Source organism: Saccostrea echinata, unplaced genomic scaffold, assembly GCF_033153115.1.
Source record: "Saccostrea echinata isolate AGI-Se365-2 ecotype Australia unplaced genomic scaffold, CSIRO_AGI_Sech_v1 ptg000002l, whole genome shotgun sequence".
NCBI lineage: Eukaryota > Metazoa > Mollusca > Bivalvia > Ostreida > Ostreidae > Saccostrea > Saccostrea echinata.
The window spans coordinates 1,162-21,493 of record NW_026889751.1 but is presented as its reverse complement, the minus strand read 5'-3'; the positions used below and the strand labels follow the sequence as shown (position 1 = coordinate 21,493).

The window sequence follows — 20,332 nt, the reverse complement described above, 5'->3', positions numbered from 1 at the left end:
GGCAATTAATGAAAATGTTAAATAAAAATACATGTATATATGAGAGGATTTGTGAGATCTTTAATCAATTATTCATTTATCAATCTAAATTCAATGGAGTCAGCTATCTACCTTTATGTATATATTTATTTGTAATGAGGTTTCTCAACTGTATTGTTAATGTTTTCGCTTTTTCTCTCAGTTCTACACATTAATCAATACCGTAAGATCATTTTAAATCATCTAATATTTATAAAGCTTCCCTGTACACAGGTAGGCTTCTGGGCTCCATCAGTCCTTTCTTTGTTAATATTTTTTCACAGATTCAAATACACAACCAATCTGTTCATTCTTCTCGGACAGATTTTTATACCGAGCTGTCCTTTGTTGTGAATGGGTAAAGCAAATTGAAACATAAGATCGTATGTATTTACTATACTATAGTATTATAATCATTCAATAATTAATCACCTCAATTGCAATAGAGTTAACCAACATGTTTAAAACATTTTTTGAAAAGATGAAAGAAATACACATATTTTGTATAGATATTCGTTTAATTTTCTTGTAGTGGTATTGATTACACATAAAACATCGTCTGCCGAAAAATGATCAAAACACTAACTGTTGAAAATGGAAATTAATGTTGGAATAAAAGTCAAGCAAAAACAAAAAAAAGGGATATTTTAAGTTTGGATTTTCCTCGCATTTTGCTTAATTGTCAACGTGTATTCTCATTTTTTTTTTACCCAAGCTTTAAAACTGTTTGAGTTACAAACGTTTTAACCCCTATTGACATAATTTCTGAGTAAATGCATTCCATTCGATGATTTATTGTCCACTTTGATGGGCTTTCCTCTTGGCAATAGGTTACCATTTGATTTTGAAGCAATCAACCCAAGCAATTTTCTTTTCCAGCATTACGCTACACTATAATGTCAGGTTTTCATTTGAATTAAATGTATGAAATGATATATAACACGTAGGAAACTTTAAAGTTACATAGTGAGTCAATATCATGTGTTTCTTTTAAGATAATTGTATCATAAAGCTAAAGATTTATGAGAAATATGAATAAGGCGAAGTTTTGAGATCTCAACTGCACGGTAAAAGCAAGAAAAGACTGCAAAATGTAAGTGCCGGAAAAAGAAAAGTCGTATCTAACTATCTATGGCGTGGTTGTTATCGTCAATGTCAAGGTCATGTGTCTTTTATTTCTAGCGTGAAACTTGTAAACAACATTGAATTGGAGCAATCAAAACTGAGGAATAAGTTCTGATAATCTTTTTTTTTTGAAGATTATATCAAAATTCTCGGTCATCCGACATTTATATCTATGGAATTGACACCATGGTAACTTCTTCAACTTTTCTGCGCATGCGTACCTTAAAGAGGAAGAAGTGAAGCAATATTTTCGTGTTGAGGCAAATTAAAATTATTTTTACTTATATTTTTCTCCATAAAAGTAGATTTTTTATATTCTGACACCTGTAATTTTCTGAAACCTAATGCTTTAAAGAATTGAATAAAATTTGCATGTGTCTTGCAAAAATTATACTTTTTTCAATTTTCACGTTTGTCCGTCACGGTGTCTCTTTAAGGAATAATGTAAATTAATCGAGAATTAAACATCTACTGTTGTTTATGAGGTGGTAATCTGTTGTAAGCGACAAAGCTACTTGCTGCTACATGTAATACAAGAGTTACCTTGTGCTTCATTCTCCTCATATACACATCACATATGTTTACGTTTCAACGAATATCATAAGCCCTGAATGGATCCAACCTTACACATATAGGTAGCACTATTCCTCCAAAACTATATTTATATGTGTGAAAAAGATGAAAATAAGTGATCAGTTTTCAATGTAAAAGGTGAGAATAGCGAACAGTGATCGATCTCAGAAAAAAACCTAATAAACAATACAAATCTGTAAACAATGCATAAAACACGAACCCTCAGAAATTCCAGACGTAGAGGACAGGTTGCCTGGAAGGAGTAAGCATCCCCGTAAGTCCTATGTATTGATCAAGTAGGCAGAACATTCCGTACTCAAATACAGTATTAAAACAACGGCCCAAAAATTGGTATGAAATATGTCAGTCAAAATACAACCCAATGATAGTTTATATTTGCTAATAGGTCATTATAACGATCATATAATTGACAAAATGCTGATTTTAAACGAGGCGGTTGACATCCCTGCAACATCAATTTATCTGTTAGTAGCCTACCTCGGTTTAAAAATTTGTCGTACTCAGAGCATGCTCTTGAGTTTCAAATACGTCTGGAGTCTTAAACACCATATGCATGTGATTGTGGAATATAACTACATATATAAGGAAAGTTGATGATGGAAAAGCTGTAGTCATCTCGTTTGTCATACAATTTAGTTGTTAGTTGATTCTTATCGTCTATAGTCAATAAAACATCCAATTATGAAACAGAACCCTTCTCGTCTATAGTCAGTAAAACCTCCAAATATTAAACAGATCTGGCAGACTCTGTGGTGTCTTTTATATCAAGTTTACTGGGATATGTCGAGTCGACATATGAATGAAAGTAACTATTAATTAATAAAATGTCGTCGATATGTAAGTGTCGAGTTGAAGACCACAGCAAAAGTTTTCGTCTTCTCATGTGGAAGTTTTTGATTAAATTCTGCTTCATAGGAATATGAAAATCTCATAAATCCTATAAATAATACGAATTGTTAACAGGAAAAAAAATAGAGCCTCGGAAATACTTGAGGTAGGATCAGGTGCCGAGGAGAAGTAAGCATCCTCTGTCGACCAATCACAACATCGGTGAGTTATTTAGTTGCCAGTAAAACGTATCATTGGAATGGTACTCAATAACCTACTTTTAATTGATTAAAAAGTCAGTATAAGAAAAAATCTTATTGAAGCCCAAAAATAATCTTTTATACCTCATAAGAATATAAAAACATGTCAGGTTATAAAGGAGCACAATTGTTACCCATTTGAATTCCAACAGATTGTTGGAAGTCCTTGTCTCCGAATAGTAGATATTGTCCATGAGGAATTCCAGCATCTTTGTAATATCAATTTCAGAGTATTGTATGTAGTACCGGAATAATTTTTACGATAGTAATGATGTAGATAACTATTGACAAGATAAGAAAATTTCCCAGTTCCATTTTTTACAAAAGGTGTTGTTTTTAATGTCAAAGAGCCTGGTCGTAAATATATTGTGAACAATGGTTGTATAAAAACGTTTGTATTTGAACATATTTTATTGTTTAGATGTTACAACAAAAAGGATCGGACACAAGTTCTTAAAACTTAGAACGTCCTCTCCTATAAAACGTTAGATAATCATACGTTTTCATGCTATTGATTTCGGGGGGGGGGGGGGATGCAACTTCAAATATTCCAAAAGTTCCAAGAGTTTCTAAGAATCCACATTTAATTAACACCAGTTTGTCTGAAGTTCTCCTTCAAGGTTTTAATATTTTTATTAGGAGTGAAGATACAGGGTTAGTTGAACATTTACTGGACCGGCAGTGTCTGCAAGGATTTTTATGAGGTTTTGGAATACATTTTAAGTACGGTAATGCAAAGTCACTTTCGTTGACTGGAATATTAAAAGTATTAAAAATTAAAACATGAATTTGAAGAATTTCATCCTCTGGAATTGAACTGTGATACCATCGGAATCACCAATTAAATGAGAAATTGAAGCAAAGTTATTCTATAATGCAGTTGTAATAATGATTCTTACAAAGACTTTTTTGTTACAAAATTTATCAGCTGGAACAATAAAAGTAAACTCAATTATAATGGATTTTTTGTACGTCTCTGTGATGACCTGTTCCTTTTTATTTTGCTTAATTATCGTCATACTTTTACTCAAATTGTCGATTTTCACACAAAGGCAAACATTAGCATATTGTCAACAAGAATATGATGAATTAAAAGTTTTTAAAATTCTACCGGCGAGTAGTGGCAATCTCCATCGCAACATTTCATTGAAAATAATCCATTTCAAATATATATATATATATATATATATATATATATATATATATATATATATATATATATATATATATATATATATATATATATATATATATATATATATATATATATATATATATATATATATAAAATTTTCAGTAAGAAGTGGAATAGATTTGATTTAAAATTTTCTCCCCGAAATTGTCGATGAGTTCCTGCTGAGCTGTCGCCCATTTTGTCTTTCACCCATCGATATAGTTTGACACCTCTGTAATTCCTGTTTCTGGTAAAAAAAAAAGTTTTAATCAGAATAAAAGGTAGCTATTTATATTACGGGTAAATACCGAAATAAGACAAACAGTGTGCTAATGAAATTACCTGTCTGTATATCACAATAAATGTGTAAATGAATGGATTCAATGCAGAATTTAGAGGCAGCACGAGAATAACAACCCATGCATAAACATCAAATGATATATCCGTCCCTCCGTATGCCATAATTCCTGAATATTAAATGATGTAAACACATATGAGGTTTAATATATGGACACTTAATCAGTCTGGTCGAACCCCAAAACGGGGTTAAACGGAAATAGAAAAACCATACCCCCAAACGGGGGTATTTCACGCAAAAAGTAGAGGATTACAAGAAACGCCGGTGGAAACTAACGGATCATTTTGCAAATGTAAAACCACTCGGAAATGATAGATTAAAGGTGTTTTAAGAATTTGTATTTTACAAAAATAAAACTTTATTGTACAAATCGGGATTTATTCACTGGCAAAGTTGGCGATCTTTTGCTCCTTGACATGCAGGTATTTAAGATAGAATATTCAATAAACAGACAAAACAACAAATATTAGATTGAAATTATGAAAGAAATATATTATTCTACCTGATATCTTTTATTTTCATAATAAAGTGCACAAAAATATGGTATAAATATCGATTTATTTATGATCGCAGGTTTCAGTCCGCGTTTCCTCTAACAAGCATTCGACGGTCTTTATTATCATGCTCAGAAAGTGTAACAAAAATACAGTTAAAAATAAAATTCAAATGCAATTTATCATATTCATTGTCTTTTGTATCTTATAAGAATGAAATAAATTTTTGTAATTTTTTTTAAACGATTTTTGGGGGGGGGGGGGGCACGGTTATATTTTATTTTATTTAAATCTAAATTCTAAATTCATATTTTCCTCATTCTTGGAATATTTTTCCTTGTGTTTTAAATTCCATATCTTTAAAAAATCTTAATAAAGACGTCACACAATATTAATAAATTATTTCATGAAATGACGGAAATATTTCGCTATTCCTACAGTATAGATTCAGATCATGGAAAACTTCACCTGTTGATTTTTTTTCTGATGATATTTTACCAAGTTCATAGCAGAAATAACAATATTATCGATCTTTTTTCCTAACATAGATGATATAGGCAAGTTTGTTTATATTGGATACGGAAAGAGTTACATGTATGTTCTAGCGCATTGCATGACAGGCCGGAAAACATTCGTTTGAAAGTATACCCCCGTTTGAGGGTTCGACCAGACTGTCAATGTTAACTTTACTTCTTGGTGGGTTTTTTTTTCAGTCTTTTTCATATTTATACTTCTATGTAAAACTTAGGACTCTATACAGACCTTGTTTTACATAACGTTAAATGTTTCTATGTCAATATGACACACGCGTTTGCACAGTAATTTTTAAAGAGTGTTTACTTGAGCAAAGGTATAGTATATATAAGCCTAAACCTGTGTATTCAAATGACTCTTACCAATCAATATGATAGGGATCCAGCAACACATGTCTGACAACACGACATAAGATAGAGATTTCAACACAGCAATTTCTCTCTTTCTGTTGTCTTGTTGTAAGGCACCTCCAATGACCTTCACCTCCACAAATATCAGTATCTGTCCAATTACTATAGCTATGAAAATTATTAAGTTAAAACCTATAAAAACAAAGATTGCATATTCCCATCCAGCAACCCTCTCTGCAGTTAACGGAAGAGAGATACATACTGTAGATCTGCTATAGAAGTCTGGGTAAACAGAGATGGGAGAAGCTGCTAGTAAGATGGTCATAAGCCATACCATCGCTGAAATGACAAATTTATGTTTCTTCTTTCTCAGTAATTCGGTAGAAAATGGATATTTTAATGCCAGTAATCGTTCCAAGGTTATTAAAAACACGAAAATCACTGATGCTTCACTTGAAACTGTTGCAAGTAAGCCAGCAACGGTACAAATATTGCTTGATCTCCATTGACTATCGTTAAAACCGTAATTATTACGGTATTTCATGTCTGCTACTGCAATTATGAACAAATAAACTCCCATTAATAAATCAGAAAAACTGAGATTTAAAACTAAAATTCCGTCTGCATTATTCCCTCCTTTGTAGGTAGTTCTCATGCGGTAATATATAACATAAAGGTTTCCAATCAGCGAGAAAAGGGCCACGTACCATATCATCTGGGCTAAAAATCCAACACTGATCAACTGCTCGCAAGTTGAGATTCGGTCTCGTGGTGAAATACATTTTGATGCATCAACAGATAATGGTTTGGCACAACAAATAATATAAGAATCTGTCCATATCCATTCAAGGTTACAAAGACCCTGGAACATAGTTCGTGACACGCTTAAATTGTTTCTGTTAATATATAAATATTTAACTTCTTCTAATCTTCGAAAGGCATTATTCTCCAATACAGTCATATCATTGTCTGATAAATCCAAAATCTGAAGTTTTACTAAAGCAACAAATCTTGCAGGAGAAAGTTTTCTTAACTGGTTTCCTGTGAGATTCAGTTTGGTGAGTGATACCATGTTCTCGAAAGCCATTCTGTTAATTGTGTGGATTTTATTGAAGGCAAGATTAAGTGTTTGTAAAGATGTCAGTGTTGAAAATGAAAAGTCATTTAAAACTTGTATTTGGTTGTGTTGTAAATTGAGGTATCCAAGCCTCCTCAAACCTGAAAACATGTTATCTGTGATGATACTTATAGAATTAAAACTCATATCTACTTCAACAAGCATTTTCATTGATCTTGAGAAATAGTCATCAGTATTTGTGATGGAGTTGTTGCTCAATAATAATTTTGATAAGAAACTTAGCCAGTGCAGTGCTTTTGGCATAATTGTTCTTATTTTATTGTTTCTCAAGTCTAACAACTCAAGGCTAGAATTAAATCGGTTGTAGGTTTCTTTTGAATGAATTATCACTATTTCGTTATTTCTAAGAATCAAATGTCGTAACTTTGGAATAACTCTGAGGAAGTCCAAGTTAATACCCGTGATTTGATTATGTGAAACATTAAGGTATAATAAATTTGAAAGTTTCTCAAAGGTAATCTGTTGCAAATTTCGTATTCTGTTGAAAGAGATATCCAGAGTTTGAAGACTGTGAGATTCTAGTTGTTTTCCTAGATTCTGAAGTGATGAATCTTCTTTCGAACATCCTGATAAATTCAAATGTAAGAGGAAATTGAAATCTCTTAAATCCTTGAGGTTGAAATTGCTTGAACTGAGATCAAGAACTCTGACTTCTTTTGTTACATTTTCTGGAGATTGACACTTGAATACTACTCCTTTACATTCACATTGATCGGGACAAGGTAGAACACATCCCTTTTCCATACGCAAACATTTGGATCTGTTGTAGTTACATAAATTTTCGTCTTCGTTATTTGGACAATCATTTTTCTTGTTGCAGAACTTGTCAGCATTAATACAGCTTCCGTCGTCGCATTGATATTGTGTTTTGTAACAAGGATCCTTATCTAGAAAATTCATCAATTTTTGTACTTAAGTACTTAAATTTACCATTTTCAGAATATTTTTCAAAGAATTTAGTATCATATACTCAGTAAGTATTTAAGACGTTGACTCTAAAGATGATTGAATTTACCTTTACAAATTCCTTCTTCGTAACTGATTTTTCCAAGTCGCATGATACCAGTAACATTTACTTGGAATGTTGCAACAATTGTTACCTAGAAATGATACTTTCATACAGAGAAATTATATAACTAACCAAATGCCTTTGAACCACAACGTTCACCCGAGTCATCTTTCCCTTTAAGATAAATGTGTAGATAAATGAATTCCATTATTTTTGCCCTCAAACACAACAATTTTAATTAACAGAATTTTCATTCTTAATGTCAAGTTCACAAATTGTGTGTAATTTGAGAACCTTACATTACTTTGATTGTAGCTGTATCCTAACTACGGGCGTTATCTTAAACAAAGAATCTCTACATTTCATTCCTAACTATTGACATGCTTCCAGTTAAAAACAACGGATTGTGGCCCTCTCGTGTTCCATTAAAGTTTTGTTTATTCTAAAAAGTATAATATGTAATACAGTTATCCCCTATTGTGACCCTTTTCTGCAGTTGATCACAGTGATCACAGCCGATTCTACCCGAGGCATCAGGCATGTGTAACTTACATTGACAAACTACTTTGTGTGTTGTAATTTTTTCATGACATAGTTTTTATTACATATAAATTATATAGATGATATAGTTTTTTTCGCCTTAATATTCATTTTGAGATGCAAACATTCATTTATTATTACATGCAGATTGTGTATACACGTGTGATTCTTCCGGTTGCGCAGAAAAATTCTGTTCACTTCAGAAGTTTAGAATGTACACCTTTAACACCTATGAGGAAAGATAATTCAATCAAATTTCAACCGAACTTAAGTATTTCGGGGAAAGTTGTTTCATTCATGAAAATTTTTGTTATCTGGAATGCACTGTCATGTCATTCTTACGTTAAAAATTGAGGAGTAAACAATTCTAATTAAAACGTTTCCCGATCACTTTTCCTTTTTCTTTAAAAATATGTCCTTTTTTGCACATTTGCTTCAAATAAGCAAAAGGGTTCAAAAGAAATCAAGGATTTAATGTGAAAACAGGCGACACACACCAGACAGATAGACGACGGAGACAAGGTATAATCAAACCGTTGGCTTTGATTATCTAAAAACGGTAGTATTAATTATCAATTACACAATATTGGAGGATGCCGCCACTCCTCTTACCAAATAAGGCACGTCAATAGGAATCTGAAAACTTGTAGTGGCAAAAAGGTCTGAATTTATATTCTGTCGCTGGAAAATCATCCCATCAAAAGTAAGCATTGTGCCTTGTGTTAAAAATACGGTTATTTGGACATTTTCCCCAGAATATGTCATTGTTATACACCCAAACTCGGACGATGAAGGCTGTGGTGTGCTATATAAAAAGGCCCTCTCCTCCGTTTTCCCACTCAAATGTTCTTTCTTTTCAGCAGAAGCAAACATTTCACCTGTGAATTAGATAAACATAAACAGGTAAGTATAAATTAACAAGAGTCCCAGAGGCCACATTGCTCACTTGAGTAACTATGGCCCTATTGTTCTTCATCAGCAGATTCTTTTCCCAACATTTTCTTACGTAAAATTTTGATCACTTTTTATGCACCCCCTACCCGAAGGGGGTCATGATTTGTACAAACTTGAATTTACACTATCTGAGGCTACTTCCATATAAATATGATAAATCATGGCTTTGCTGTTCCATGGGAAAAGATTTTTCCTATATATTCCTTTGTTAAACTTTGATCCAAATTTTTGTCCCACCCTACACCAACGGATCATGATTTGAACACACTTCAATCTGCACTACCCGAGGATGATTCCATATACATGTACATAAAACTGATCATGCCTTTGCTGTTTTGAACAATCTTGAATCTACACTACCTGAGAATGCTTTTATTTGAATATGACTTATCATGGCTTTGCTGTTCTTAAAGGCCCTTTCACAATTGGTGCACGAGCACTTTACAATACTTTGCGATCGGAATTTTTTAGCTTCGCACGAGCTCTCGCATACGATGCACGATGTCTCGCATTCGTTGCATGCGCTTTAGTGGTTGCATCAAGTCTCCTCAAAATAGTGGACATGCACACTATTCAAATGCGACCAAATGCAATCCAAATTATCGCAATGCAACGACGAACATTAATACGAACGTCTTACAACGTTTTGTGTATTCGTAAGAGTGATGCACGATTTCTAAAGGTCGTAAGATGAATCGCAGCAGTGTTTTGCGACCATGAGATTGTTGCTCAACGTGTCTCATGTCATCTTGCAACGTTTTACTATTATTGCACGATTTATCAGCTTCAATTTGCCATGCAAATATTATATATATACACCATATATATTATATTTATACACCAATACGATATCAAACCGCCGAAACACTTTGCTGTCATGATGATACAGTCAATAATTAATTACGCAAATCCTAAACGATAACAATATAAGAAGAAATAAGAAAAATCACAGCACTGTGTCGGGTTCTCTAAATTTAGATTTGCATGGCTGATGTGTGTTGCATAAATGCACTCGAACGAGCATTCGAACCATGGAACACATGATCGCACGAGCGCCGCACGTCCAATCGCATTGGCGCACGTTCAATCGTTCGATCACCTGATCACTCGCGCGATCCTATCGAATTATCTTACAAAACTCGCTTTCATTGTATATCAGTCGCATATAGACGCAAGATATATCGCAGGATTTACCAGGTAATGCGTTTGCATCGCACAACGGTCGATTTAGATCTTGCGAATTTGGTACGAACGCTTTTTCATATGCGATTATTTCGGCAACAGTTTACGATCCAAATCAATTTTTTTTCGGTCGCACGAATATTTTGTCGCGTCTGCTCTTCGCCAATTGTTAAAGGGACTTAAGAATTTTTTTTTTTTTTAGAGATTTTTCCTATATGTCTCTATGTACAACTACTATCCCTGTTGTGGCTCTGTCCTACCCCCGGTGATTATGATGTGACAAGCGTTAATCTGCACTACCTTAGGATGCTTCAGTATTATATGACTAATAATGGCTTTGCTGTTCTTTAGAAGAAGATCTCTAAATATATTTCCTGTATATATTCCATTGTAAAATGATGACCCCTTGTTGTGGTCCCACTCTTCCCTAAAACATCAATCTAAAACGATCTGAGGATGCTTCAATATTAATATGACTAATAACCTTCTGTTCTTCAGATGAAGGTTTTTAAAGATTTTTTCCAATATATACCTATGTAAAATTTTGATTCCCTGAAACTCTGCCCTACCCTGGGAGTTTTGATTTGAACAAATTTCAATCTACACTACACTACCCGAGGATGCTTCTACATTAATATAAATAATAAAAGGTTTGCTGTTCTTTAAAAAAAATATTTTTCTTATATATTTCTATGTTAAACTGTGACCCCCTATTGTGGCCCAACCCTATCCCAGGGGGTCATGAGTTGAACAAACTTATATCTACAGTATCACTGTATGTAGAGAGGCTCTCTCACAAGTTTCATCTTTTCTGGCCCAGGGGTTCCCGAGAAGATTTTTTTTTTACAGATGCCACCAAATTTTCACGAATTCTTATTATGTCCCCTTGAAAGAGGTCATTGCACTTCCTGTAAACAAATTTAAATCCCCTTCACTCAAAGATACATTGTGGCTAGTTTGGTTGAAATTTGCCAAGTGGTTCTTGAGAAGAAGTCGAGAATGTGAAAAGTTTACAGACCACACATGACAGACTGATGCTGTGCACTCTTCGATCAGAAAAGCTCACTTGACCCTTCGGCTCAGGTGAGCTAATAATATATAGAATACATTCCTACCATTTGAACGTCATTGAAGATGATCGATGAAAATTTAATTCTTTATTATAATTATTTATGCTTTTATAATATATATTATCAAATATTCTATTGCTATATTACATATATACACAAAAACATATATCAAGAAAAGCTGATGAGTACAGGGCTCAGAAACATACCAGTGTTTTCAGCTATTTGACGGTTCCATTTTATTCCACTTTGCATTTGTTTCCAGTCACACATATCCTGTTCAAAGTCACAAATTAAACTTCCTATGTCTACAAAATACCAAAATAATAATAATAATAATTAAAAAACCTTTTACAAAAATCAAAATAATTAAACATATCCCCAAACCTAATTTTTACTTTTATTTCAGCATGAATTATGTTTTCATAATATATATAAATTATATATATACACCGCTGTGAAGTTTTAAACTAAAATTTAAAGGCAGGTTCACAATTGTTTTTGGGAGGAAAGGGGGAGGTCTTTAAGAAGCCTCAATTTATTAGTCTGTCAAAGCATTCATTTGCTTAAAATAAATATCTAGCATTTAAATAAGTTAAGTGAATTTTATTCTAATATCATTTAAGATCCAGACACATGTACATTACGTTTCCTCAACTCATGATAACTTTTCGATTTAATTTTTACATGCAGAAATTACCCTCCCCCCCCCCCCGAAAAAAAAGCTAATGCAACAATTCTCACCACACTTTGGTACACTACATTCCTCCCATTTGAACTCAGAATCAACAAAACAACCCGGCTCTCTTTTGCTTGACAAATCGAACCTACAAGTATTTCCCATTTCTTCCACGCATTTATGAAGGTACTTTGTTTCTTTGCGAAATCCTTGGTACATGTTTTCGTGGTAGCACTCCAGAGCTGTAAAATATGGATAAAGTTGATTCTTTTCTATTCGCAAATTCTATAAGGGAAGGAAACTCCAAAATGTGCTCACCACAATTTTCCTCGTCACTGTAATCAGGACATTCCGGCATCATATCACAAAATCCGTGGCTTTTACCGGTAATACATAATCTGTCACTGAGACAGGCAAAGCAATCTTTAAAAAAACAAGAACTAAATTCATTAGAAATTATCAACAATTAGTGTATTATTCATTTGAATTCAATAAGAAATTGAATTTGTCCTACGCATCTACCTGTACATGGCCCATTTTGAACCTCCATGTATTCAATAGCCGCTTCTGTTGACGATTCAGACGAAGACGCAGTAAAATGTGGTAAAATAAAAACCTGTAGATTTAAAGAAAAATGTTATGATACTTGTAAATATACTTAAAGCAATGTCTCAAGGTACCTAAAGAGAGACTGTATCAGACCTTGTAATTATCCGGCTGAGGGTTTATGTTGACTTTAACTCTCTTAACCTCAGAGCTTTCCTTAAGCTTTGTCAGATTTTGTGTGAAGGTCGTCAGTACTAGTTCAATACCCTCACTGCGATATGCCAATCGCAAACAGCTTCCAGTTTTCGTAGAGCGCAAGAGAGGTGATGTCAGCGTGGGCATAAATAACTGTGGACTAGACACATTTTTCGGAGGACGGAAAAGTAAGTATTTTCCTGAAAAGATATGGTGCGTAATTAAGATATTATATTTTTATAAGCTCTTTATTTTTTAACAATATCCGAAAATTATGTTCAGCCACACAGGACTGAGATTCACATGTGAAATGTGATCTAAATTTGAATTAATAAAAAAAAAACGTGAAGTGATTCTTCACACCATGCTTACGCTGTCAGTGAAAAGACTAAACATGTCTGTGTTTTAAAAGGAATCTTTTAACGATATAAATAGAAATAAGTAGAATCCTGAAAATACATTTTGTGGATTCTTAAAGTGACTATTTAAAATATTTAATTCCGTATACCGTCTTCGGAACTGTTCAACAACCAACTCGTCTCTGTATGATTCAGTTGCTCAAGACCACACATGTCTTCTGAGAAATGACATTGAAATGATGCTAAAAATAGAAAGATTCTTTATTGTTCCTGAATTGATAATTATGGCTAATAGTGGTACAATAACAATGTTTGATTTTTTTCAAACGATTTTATTTATTACACCTATTCTAGTTTAACTTCTTCTTTATTCACATTTATTTCCCAGACCTATAACATTAAAGATTATATATAGGGCACCTACCAGGGATGGGGCCCTGACTAAACTCCCTCTATAACAAAATATAATATTAGTGCCTACAGCACCACGCAGGGTGCTCTATATCTAAATATCTATATCTAAATACAATGTCTCACATAATTTATTCATATCATACATTCAACATATATATTAATAAAATTGTATAATATATAAAAACAAAGAATATCTATCCGGATTCAATTTTGGTTCTAAATTTCTTGTTCGTATTTGCAACTTTTTAACTTCTTAATTAAATAAAATAATGCAAATTTAGCTTCAAAATGAAATTTCTTTAAAGCAAAGTTATTATATTCAAATATATTTAAATATCTATGATTTGCAAAAATGAACGCATCATACAAAATGAACTCGATATTGAAAGCCTGACTTAAGAAAAACTTAACGATTGTCTTATACTTTTCTTACTCCTAAATATGCTGTACATCATACACGTACTTAATGAAATCTTTGCTAAAGGAACATTTGACAGGAGTTTTGTGCAGATCTAATATTAGTTCATCAGACTGACAACACTTATAATTAAAAAAAAACAAAAACAAAAAAGAAACAAAAAAAAACAAAAAAAAAAACTACCAGTAAATTTGTGGTACTTCTTCCTATTGATGCGTTATTAAGCTTTTTAAAATGCTATGCCTGGTCCCCAGAGCATATAAACTGAGAAGAGACTTAAGTCAAAATGTAGATTTTGATTATCTTGATTTTTTTCTTAACAAACATATTTTAGAAATCGCAAGTTTTATAATACTCAAATAAAAATGCATGATGAAATATATGTTCAAATAATACATGAAATATGCTTTTGAAGCCGTCATTAAAATCATATACATCTAAAGTCATATGTTCGAGCTCCTTTTTACCTACACAGTGAAAATGCATAATTTTTATGCAGTAGCCTTAATTGTATGATCATGCCATATTGTCCATCCCTAGTTTTAGCTTTTCTTAAATTTTTCATACTTACCGTTTACACAGAATGGAATATCACAGAGCTGCCAGCGTACTTTTGGATCCATAGTGTAGCACCAGGGGGATGGTTCTCCGTCTGGGTTTCTACAGTAGTTTTCCTGTTGCGATAGAGTCGTCCCAGTGAAACGTATTCTGCTGTTAGGTATATGGGGATATCTACTGTCCCAGCGCTGGCAGGCTATACCACTTTGTGTGACATTACGTTTCCCTTGATATTCCATACCTCTCTCTGTGTCTTTACAGTCTTCTAAAAATATTATCATTTCTTCTAAATTAGAGTGATTTTTATATTCACATCAACTGACAATCAAAAAATAAATTTTTATGCATTTTTTGATTGAAAATCAAATGTTGCTTAAATTCCAAAGCAAAGGTTACCTCTGACAAAGTATATTTTTTTTACTCATAAATCAATCGAAATTTTTTAATGTCCTTAAAAACCCTTTTTTTTTTTAAAAAAAAAAATCTTATTGGTTTCATCGATTAAATATGGAAACTTTGTTTTAACATACATGTAAAATACTGAGAGATAATCTGAAATTAAAGATAAATTCATCTTGGTGTTTAGATGTACCTAAACCGTGTACAAACGTGATGCAAAGTACTGTTTCTTTAGGGGTTGTTTTCTTATATGATTAATTAAATATAAGATTTTAGAGATGTCGATTGTACTTACTTTCCTCACATAGCGGAATATCACAATACTGATACCGGACTGTGTCCTTTACTGTGTAACACCAGGGCTTTTCCTCATTATCGGGATTTCTACAGTAATTATCATGTTCAGAAGCAGAAAGTCCCATGAATCCAACGGAAAACCTATGTCTGTGTGGTGTTTGTTTGTCCCAGCGTTGACATTGTATGCCATCTTTGGTTTCAGCTTTAGTTCCAAAGTAATGTTGACCTTTTGTGCTATCTAAGCATTCTTTATTATCTTAAAGACGAAATATTAATTATCAAATTTAAAACAGTCTATAAAAAAGAATGTTTACATTCACTGCATTATTTGTTTTAAATAACAAACATACATTATGTAGGACGTGGGTTTTCTGAGATAATAACATTACAGAAACAAATATATAATACACTCTATAAATGTTTTAACAAATTACAATCAAGGACACGAACAAAAAGAAGAAATGTAAAAGGAAAAAGTGTATGTGTACTAACTTTGATAACAAATTGGTATGTTGCAATAATCAGCTGATATTTCAGAGGAAACTGTAAAGCACCACGGTTGTTCCCCTTGATTGCTTGGGTTCCTGCAATAATTTTCATGCGAACTGGCATTTCCCTCCAGGAACAGGGCAAATCTTGGTTCCGGAGAAAGGGGGCTATCCCATCTCAAACATTTTAAACCTGTCCTCGTGTGTGAAACTGTCCCTCTGTATTCTTCACCTCTAATCGTGTCTCTACATTCTTCGTAGAATAATACACAAGATATAATAACTACACGACATGAATACACATAACATTGGAGCTTTCATTTAAGAAATTAAAGTTCATGAAAGTACATTTTGTTGAAGAGTGTGAGTGCTTTTTGGAAAATATGCCTGGGTGAAGAGTATAATATCTATTTAATATGACATACATTACTTATATTACATTACATTAATTACATCACTTTTTTGCATTTCAACTCTTTTTTATTAGCTTTAAGCACCGTCTGATTACAATTATTACCATTCAAAAAGATGGCTTATTGCTTGTGCATTTCCTTATTTTTTATTCAGATTTGCTATTAAGTCAAAATTTATAACTTTTTCAGCAAACATCGTTTCAATTCAATCTATAGGTTGCCTAAATTGTTTAACTTTGGGTTAAAATTCCTCCTCCTAGGCACCTGATCCCATCTCTGCTGTTTCCATGGTTCGTGTTTATGCCTTGTTTACGATTCGTTTCGTTTACTATATTTATGAGATTGATCACTGTTCGTTAACTTCAAATTTGACATTTGATAAATAACTTATTTTCCTTTTGGCAACACACAGGATATAACCTGAGCTATGCATTCACATGTCAATCCATTTCCATCTTTATTTGAAAGTAGAGTTGTGTTTGTTAATATTTCTGTTATGACTGATTCTTTATAAGTCTCTATCGTTCAAACTTGAGGGGAACTATAGGTTGTCTGTCCGTCTGTTTGTCCCTTTATCTGTCAGTCAGTCTAACCCATTTGGTTTCCCTTTTTTTTCCTAGAAGCTTGTATGTATTGATCTGATTTCTCGATGAGTAACAGATCAATTTTGAATTTCATTTTGTTTCCATGATTTTAGACAGATCTGACCTTAATCTCTATATACTGTATACACTTAGTGTGCAAAGGTCATAAGAAATTGAAGCGTGACAAAAATTTGATTGATCTTTCAGAAATCCCAAGGCATAATTAAAACATGGTAATTATTATATAGGGGTTTGTTCATTTAGATAAAATTGATTCACACTTATCAACGTTTCGATAATTGATACTTTGTACGTGAACAGCAAATGGTAAGTATATAATGACAAAGATAAATGGCCTTTGGAATGTTCTGGATCCCTTACACTCGTCTCACTCGGTATTATGTTTATCAATCCCTGAAGTAGTGCTGTTTTGGTCTTTATATGAAATATTCACTTCATTCATTGATTGTGTACCGTTTGTTTACTAGCAGTCTCTGCTATTACTCTATAGATATCAGTTTGTTAATGCGTGTAATCATGGAACTCGTACCCCTCAAGGATACAATATTTTAGACATACAATAAAGGAAATAATTGACTTCGCACTTTTCATGATATTGCTCTCTGTATTTATCAAGAATGTGGTCTTTGTATAACGTCAAGATATTTCAGATATAAATAGTACTTTATTAAACAGTAAATAGTAAGTTTTGAGGAATGTCCAATTGAAACTCTTTGATAGAATACTAGTAATCAAGATATATTATTTACAATGTCACTTTAAAAGTTATATTTATATTTTTCTGAGTCATATTCTTCAGTATAATTAAAATCCATATATATCACTGCCACCAAACAAGCTTTTATGTTTTTTAGGTAATAGAAATGTAATTGTTTTATAACAATGGTATGACATTATTATAATAATTGGAAAACTAAACTTAAAAAGCGGAGTTTTTAAAAAAACAAACATGTTTTATTTATATATGTCAAGTCAATGTTGTGTGGCATTTCCATTTACTTCTACTGAGTTCATTTTGATAGAGCAAGAAATATAAAAATCGTCTCATTCAGCTTACAACATCATTGTGCAGTTTTGATAATTCAAGTAACTGATATTAAAATTTACAAGGGTATGTATAAGCTTAATATGTTGACGTGCATGACAAAGTGAGGAAATCTTTTATTTTAGTCCAAAAAAAAATCAATAATTATTATTGAAATCGAGTACCATTTCAATAGTTCTTAGTAGTTTTAGACTAAAGGCCCATAGGCCACAACACTCACATGAGACTCTATGGCCCTTCTGTTCTATTCTAAAGGAAAAATATTTTTTTTTCAAAAATTTTCTTCTCAAGAACGACAAAGCCATGGTAAGTGAAATCTATATAGAAGCATCCTCAAGCAGTTAAGATTCAAGTTTATTCAAATTATGACAACTAGGGGGTAGGGTGGGGCCACAATATGGGATCTTAATTGGAATCTGTGGGTAAAAATCAGCTGATAAAGAATAGAAGGGCCATAGTGTCTCAGGTGAACGTTGTGGTTCTTTATTTGAACAAATTTGAATACCCAAGGATACTTTGAGGAAGTTTGGTTGAAACTGGCCTAGTGGTTCTGAGGAAGGAGATAAAAATGTATAAAGTCTACGACAATGACAACGCCGATGACTTAGGTAAATTTAAAAAAAAATTATCATGTCATTTGGATCATTGCAATTCCGTAAGAATAATATTAGTATCGTATTTATTACTGGACATTATAGTGAGAATTAAGCGTCGCATTTTTTTTCTTAATACAGATGATAATTTTTTTTTTAATTAGAATTACACAATTATCATTATCCAAATAATTTTAAAGTGAATCAGATAGAAAGCAGTATTTATAAATATTGGCACTTTCAGCACCTAAAAATATATATGACAAAAATATTGTAATAACAAAAAAATGCCCAGGGGCCTTGACAGTCAACTGAGTATAACAATGTTAAGGATGCATAGGAGTATAAGATAAACATAAACTGATAGATGAATATATGTTGCCAAAAGCAAGAGAAATAGGATGATCAGGGATCAACAAGATAAGTTTGTCTAGTACTAATTAGCAAATCATAATACTTGTCAGTGCTATTACACTTTCATTTTCCACTTTCACTATGCAGACCAAATAAACAGTAATGCTTGAGCTCATATAGTAATCCCATCACATTGGCCTCTCACATTGGCCTCTCTTGGTCTTTGAAGAACATTTAATGTACAAAGATAAGGTATTTTGTCTCATTTTTATTAATCTATTATTTACAAGTCTAATCTGAGTATAGGTGTCTATTAATGCATTTTTATTTTCAAAAATATTTTTATAAAGCAGAGATTGGTTTGTATTTAAAGGAAACCACTGTGATTTGATATATCAAATAGCTATTAAAGTTCAATGTATATCGTGTAATTATATTTTATCTTTTTCCTTGTACATAAACACAAAAACATGCACCACGTAATACATGTTGTGTTATGAGTGAGGAATCAACTTCACCGATGACGGAGAAGGGCGGAAGACCTTCTTCATGCCATGGCAACACGTTTTATTTGTGTGTGTGTGTGTGAGAGAGGTGTGTGTGTGTGTGTGTGTGCTTGAGGGTGTGTGTGTGTTTGTGTTGTTGTTGTTGCTATTTTTTAATTGAAAAAAAAATATTTTTACATCCGAGTTAATCTTACTATGGACTTTAAAAAAGTTTTGCAATTTAAAAGATAAAATTATATTACTGATATCTGAATGTTTAAATATGCAAATCAAACAAAAGACTCCCCATACTGGATGTACTCATTACCACAAAATGGAATATCACACAGCTCCCATCTCGTATTCTGGTCCACGGTGTAACACCAGGGAGTAGGTTCTATCCCAGATTGGGTGTTCCTACAGTAATTTTCGTGTATACTGGCGTTCCCCGGAAGTCGGTCAGTGTAATAATGTGAATGTGGAGTCTGGCTGTCCCACCTCTGACATGTTTTACCGGAAACAGTAACTGATATGTTTCCTCTGTATTCCAGACCTTCCACGGATATTTTGCAGTTGAGTACTAAAACAATAAAAAAGACAATGTCAAAAGACCGCAAAAAATCACAAAAAAACACATTTTGTAGATTTTGTTGATTTTTCAAAGAAAGAACTACCCAGAAAGCCTTCACGCAATGCAAATGTTATTCTTTGAAAATTTTACTTCGTATTTAGAATTAGATTAATTAATGAAATTTTTTCGAGAACAATGATATATAATCTTCTATTACATAGGAACAGGCATTTATAAACCGGAGGGTTTGTTTATAAGAGACTCTCAGAAACATGAATCCAATCGGAC

The 20,332-nt window shown here is 32.7% G+C and overlaps 1 protein-coding gene across 1 annotated transcript; it reads right to left on the bottom strand.

Annotated features, from left to right (window-relative positions):
- Nucleotides 1-4,144: 4,144 nt before the first annotated feature.
- On the bottom strand, nucleotides 4,145-20,053 carry LOC133203245 (uncharacterized; the record flags this gene model as incomplete). The annotated part of the gene is made up of 15 exons (XM_061339068.1): nucleotides 4,145-4,246; nucleotides 4,342-4,466; nucleotides 5,748-7,760; nucleotides 7,889-7,973; nucleotides 9,035-9,300; nucleotides 11,835-11,933; nucleotides 12,370-12,546; nucleotides 12,623-12,727; nucleotides 12,827-12,920; nucleotides 13,007-13,245; nucleotides 13,554-13,646; nucleotides 14,808-15,059; nucleotides 15,489-15,746; nucleotides 15,983-16,231; nucleotides 19,802-20,053. Coding segments are annotated over 15 exons (4,409 nt in total), but the record flags the coding sequence as incomplete, so codon positions are not given.
- Between the last annotated feature and the right edge of the window lie 279 nt (nucleotides 20,054-20,332).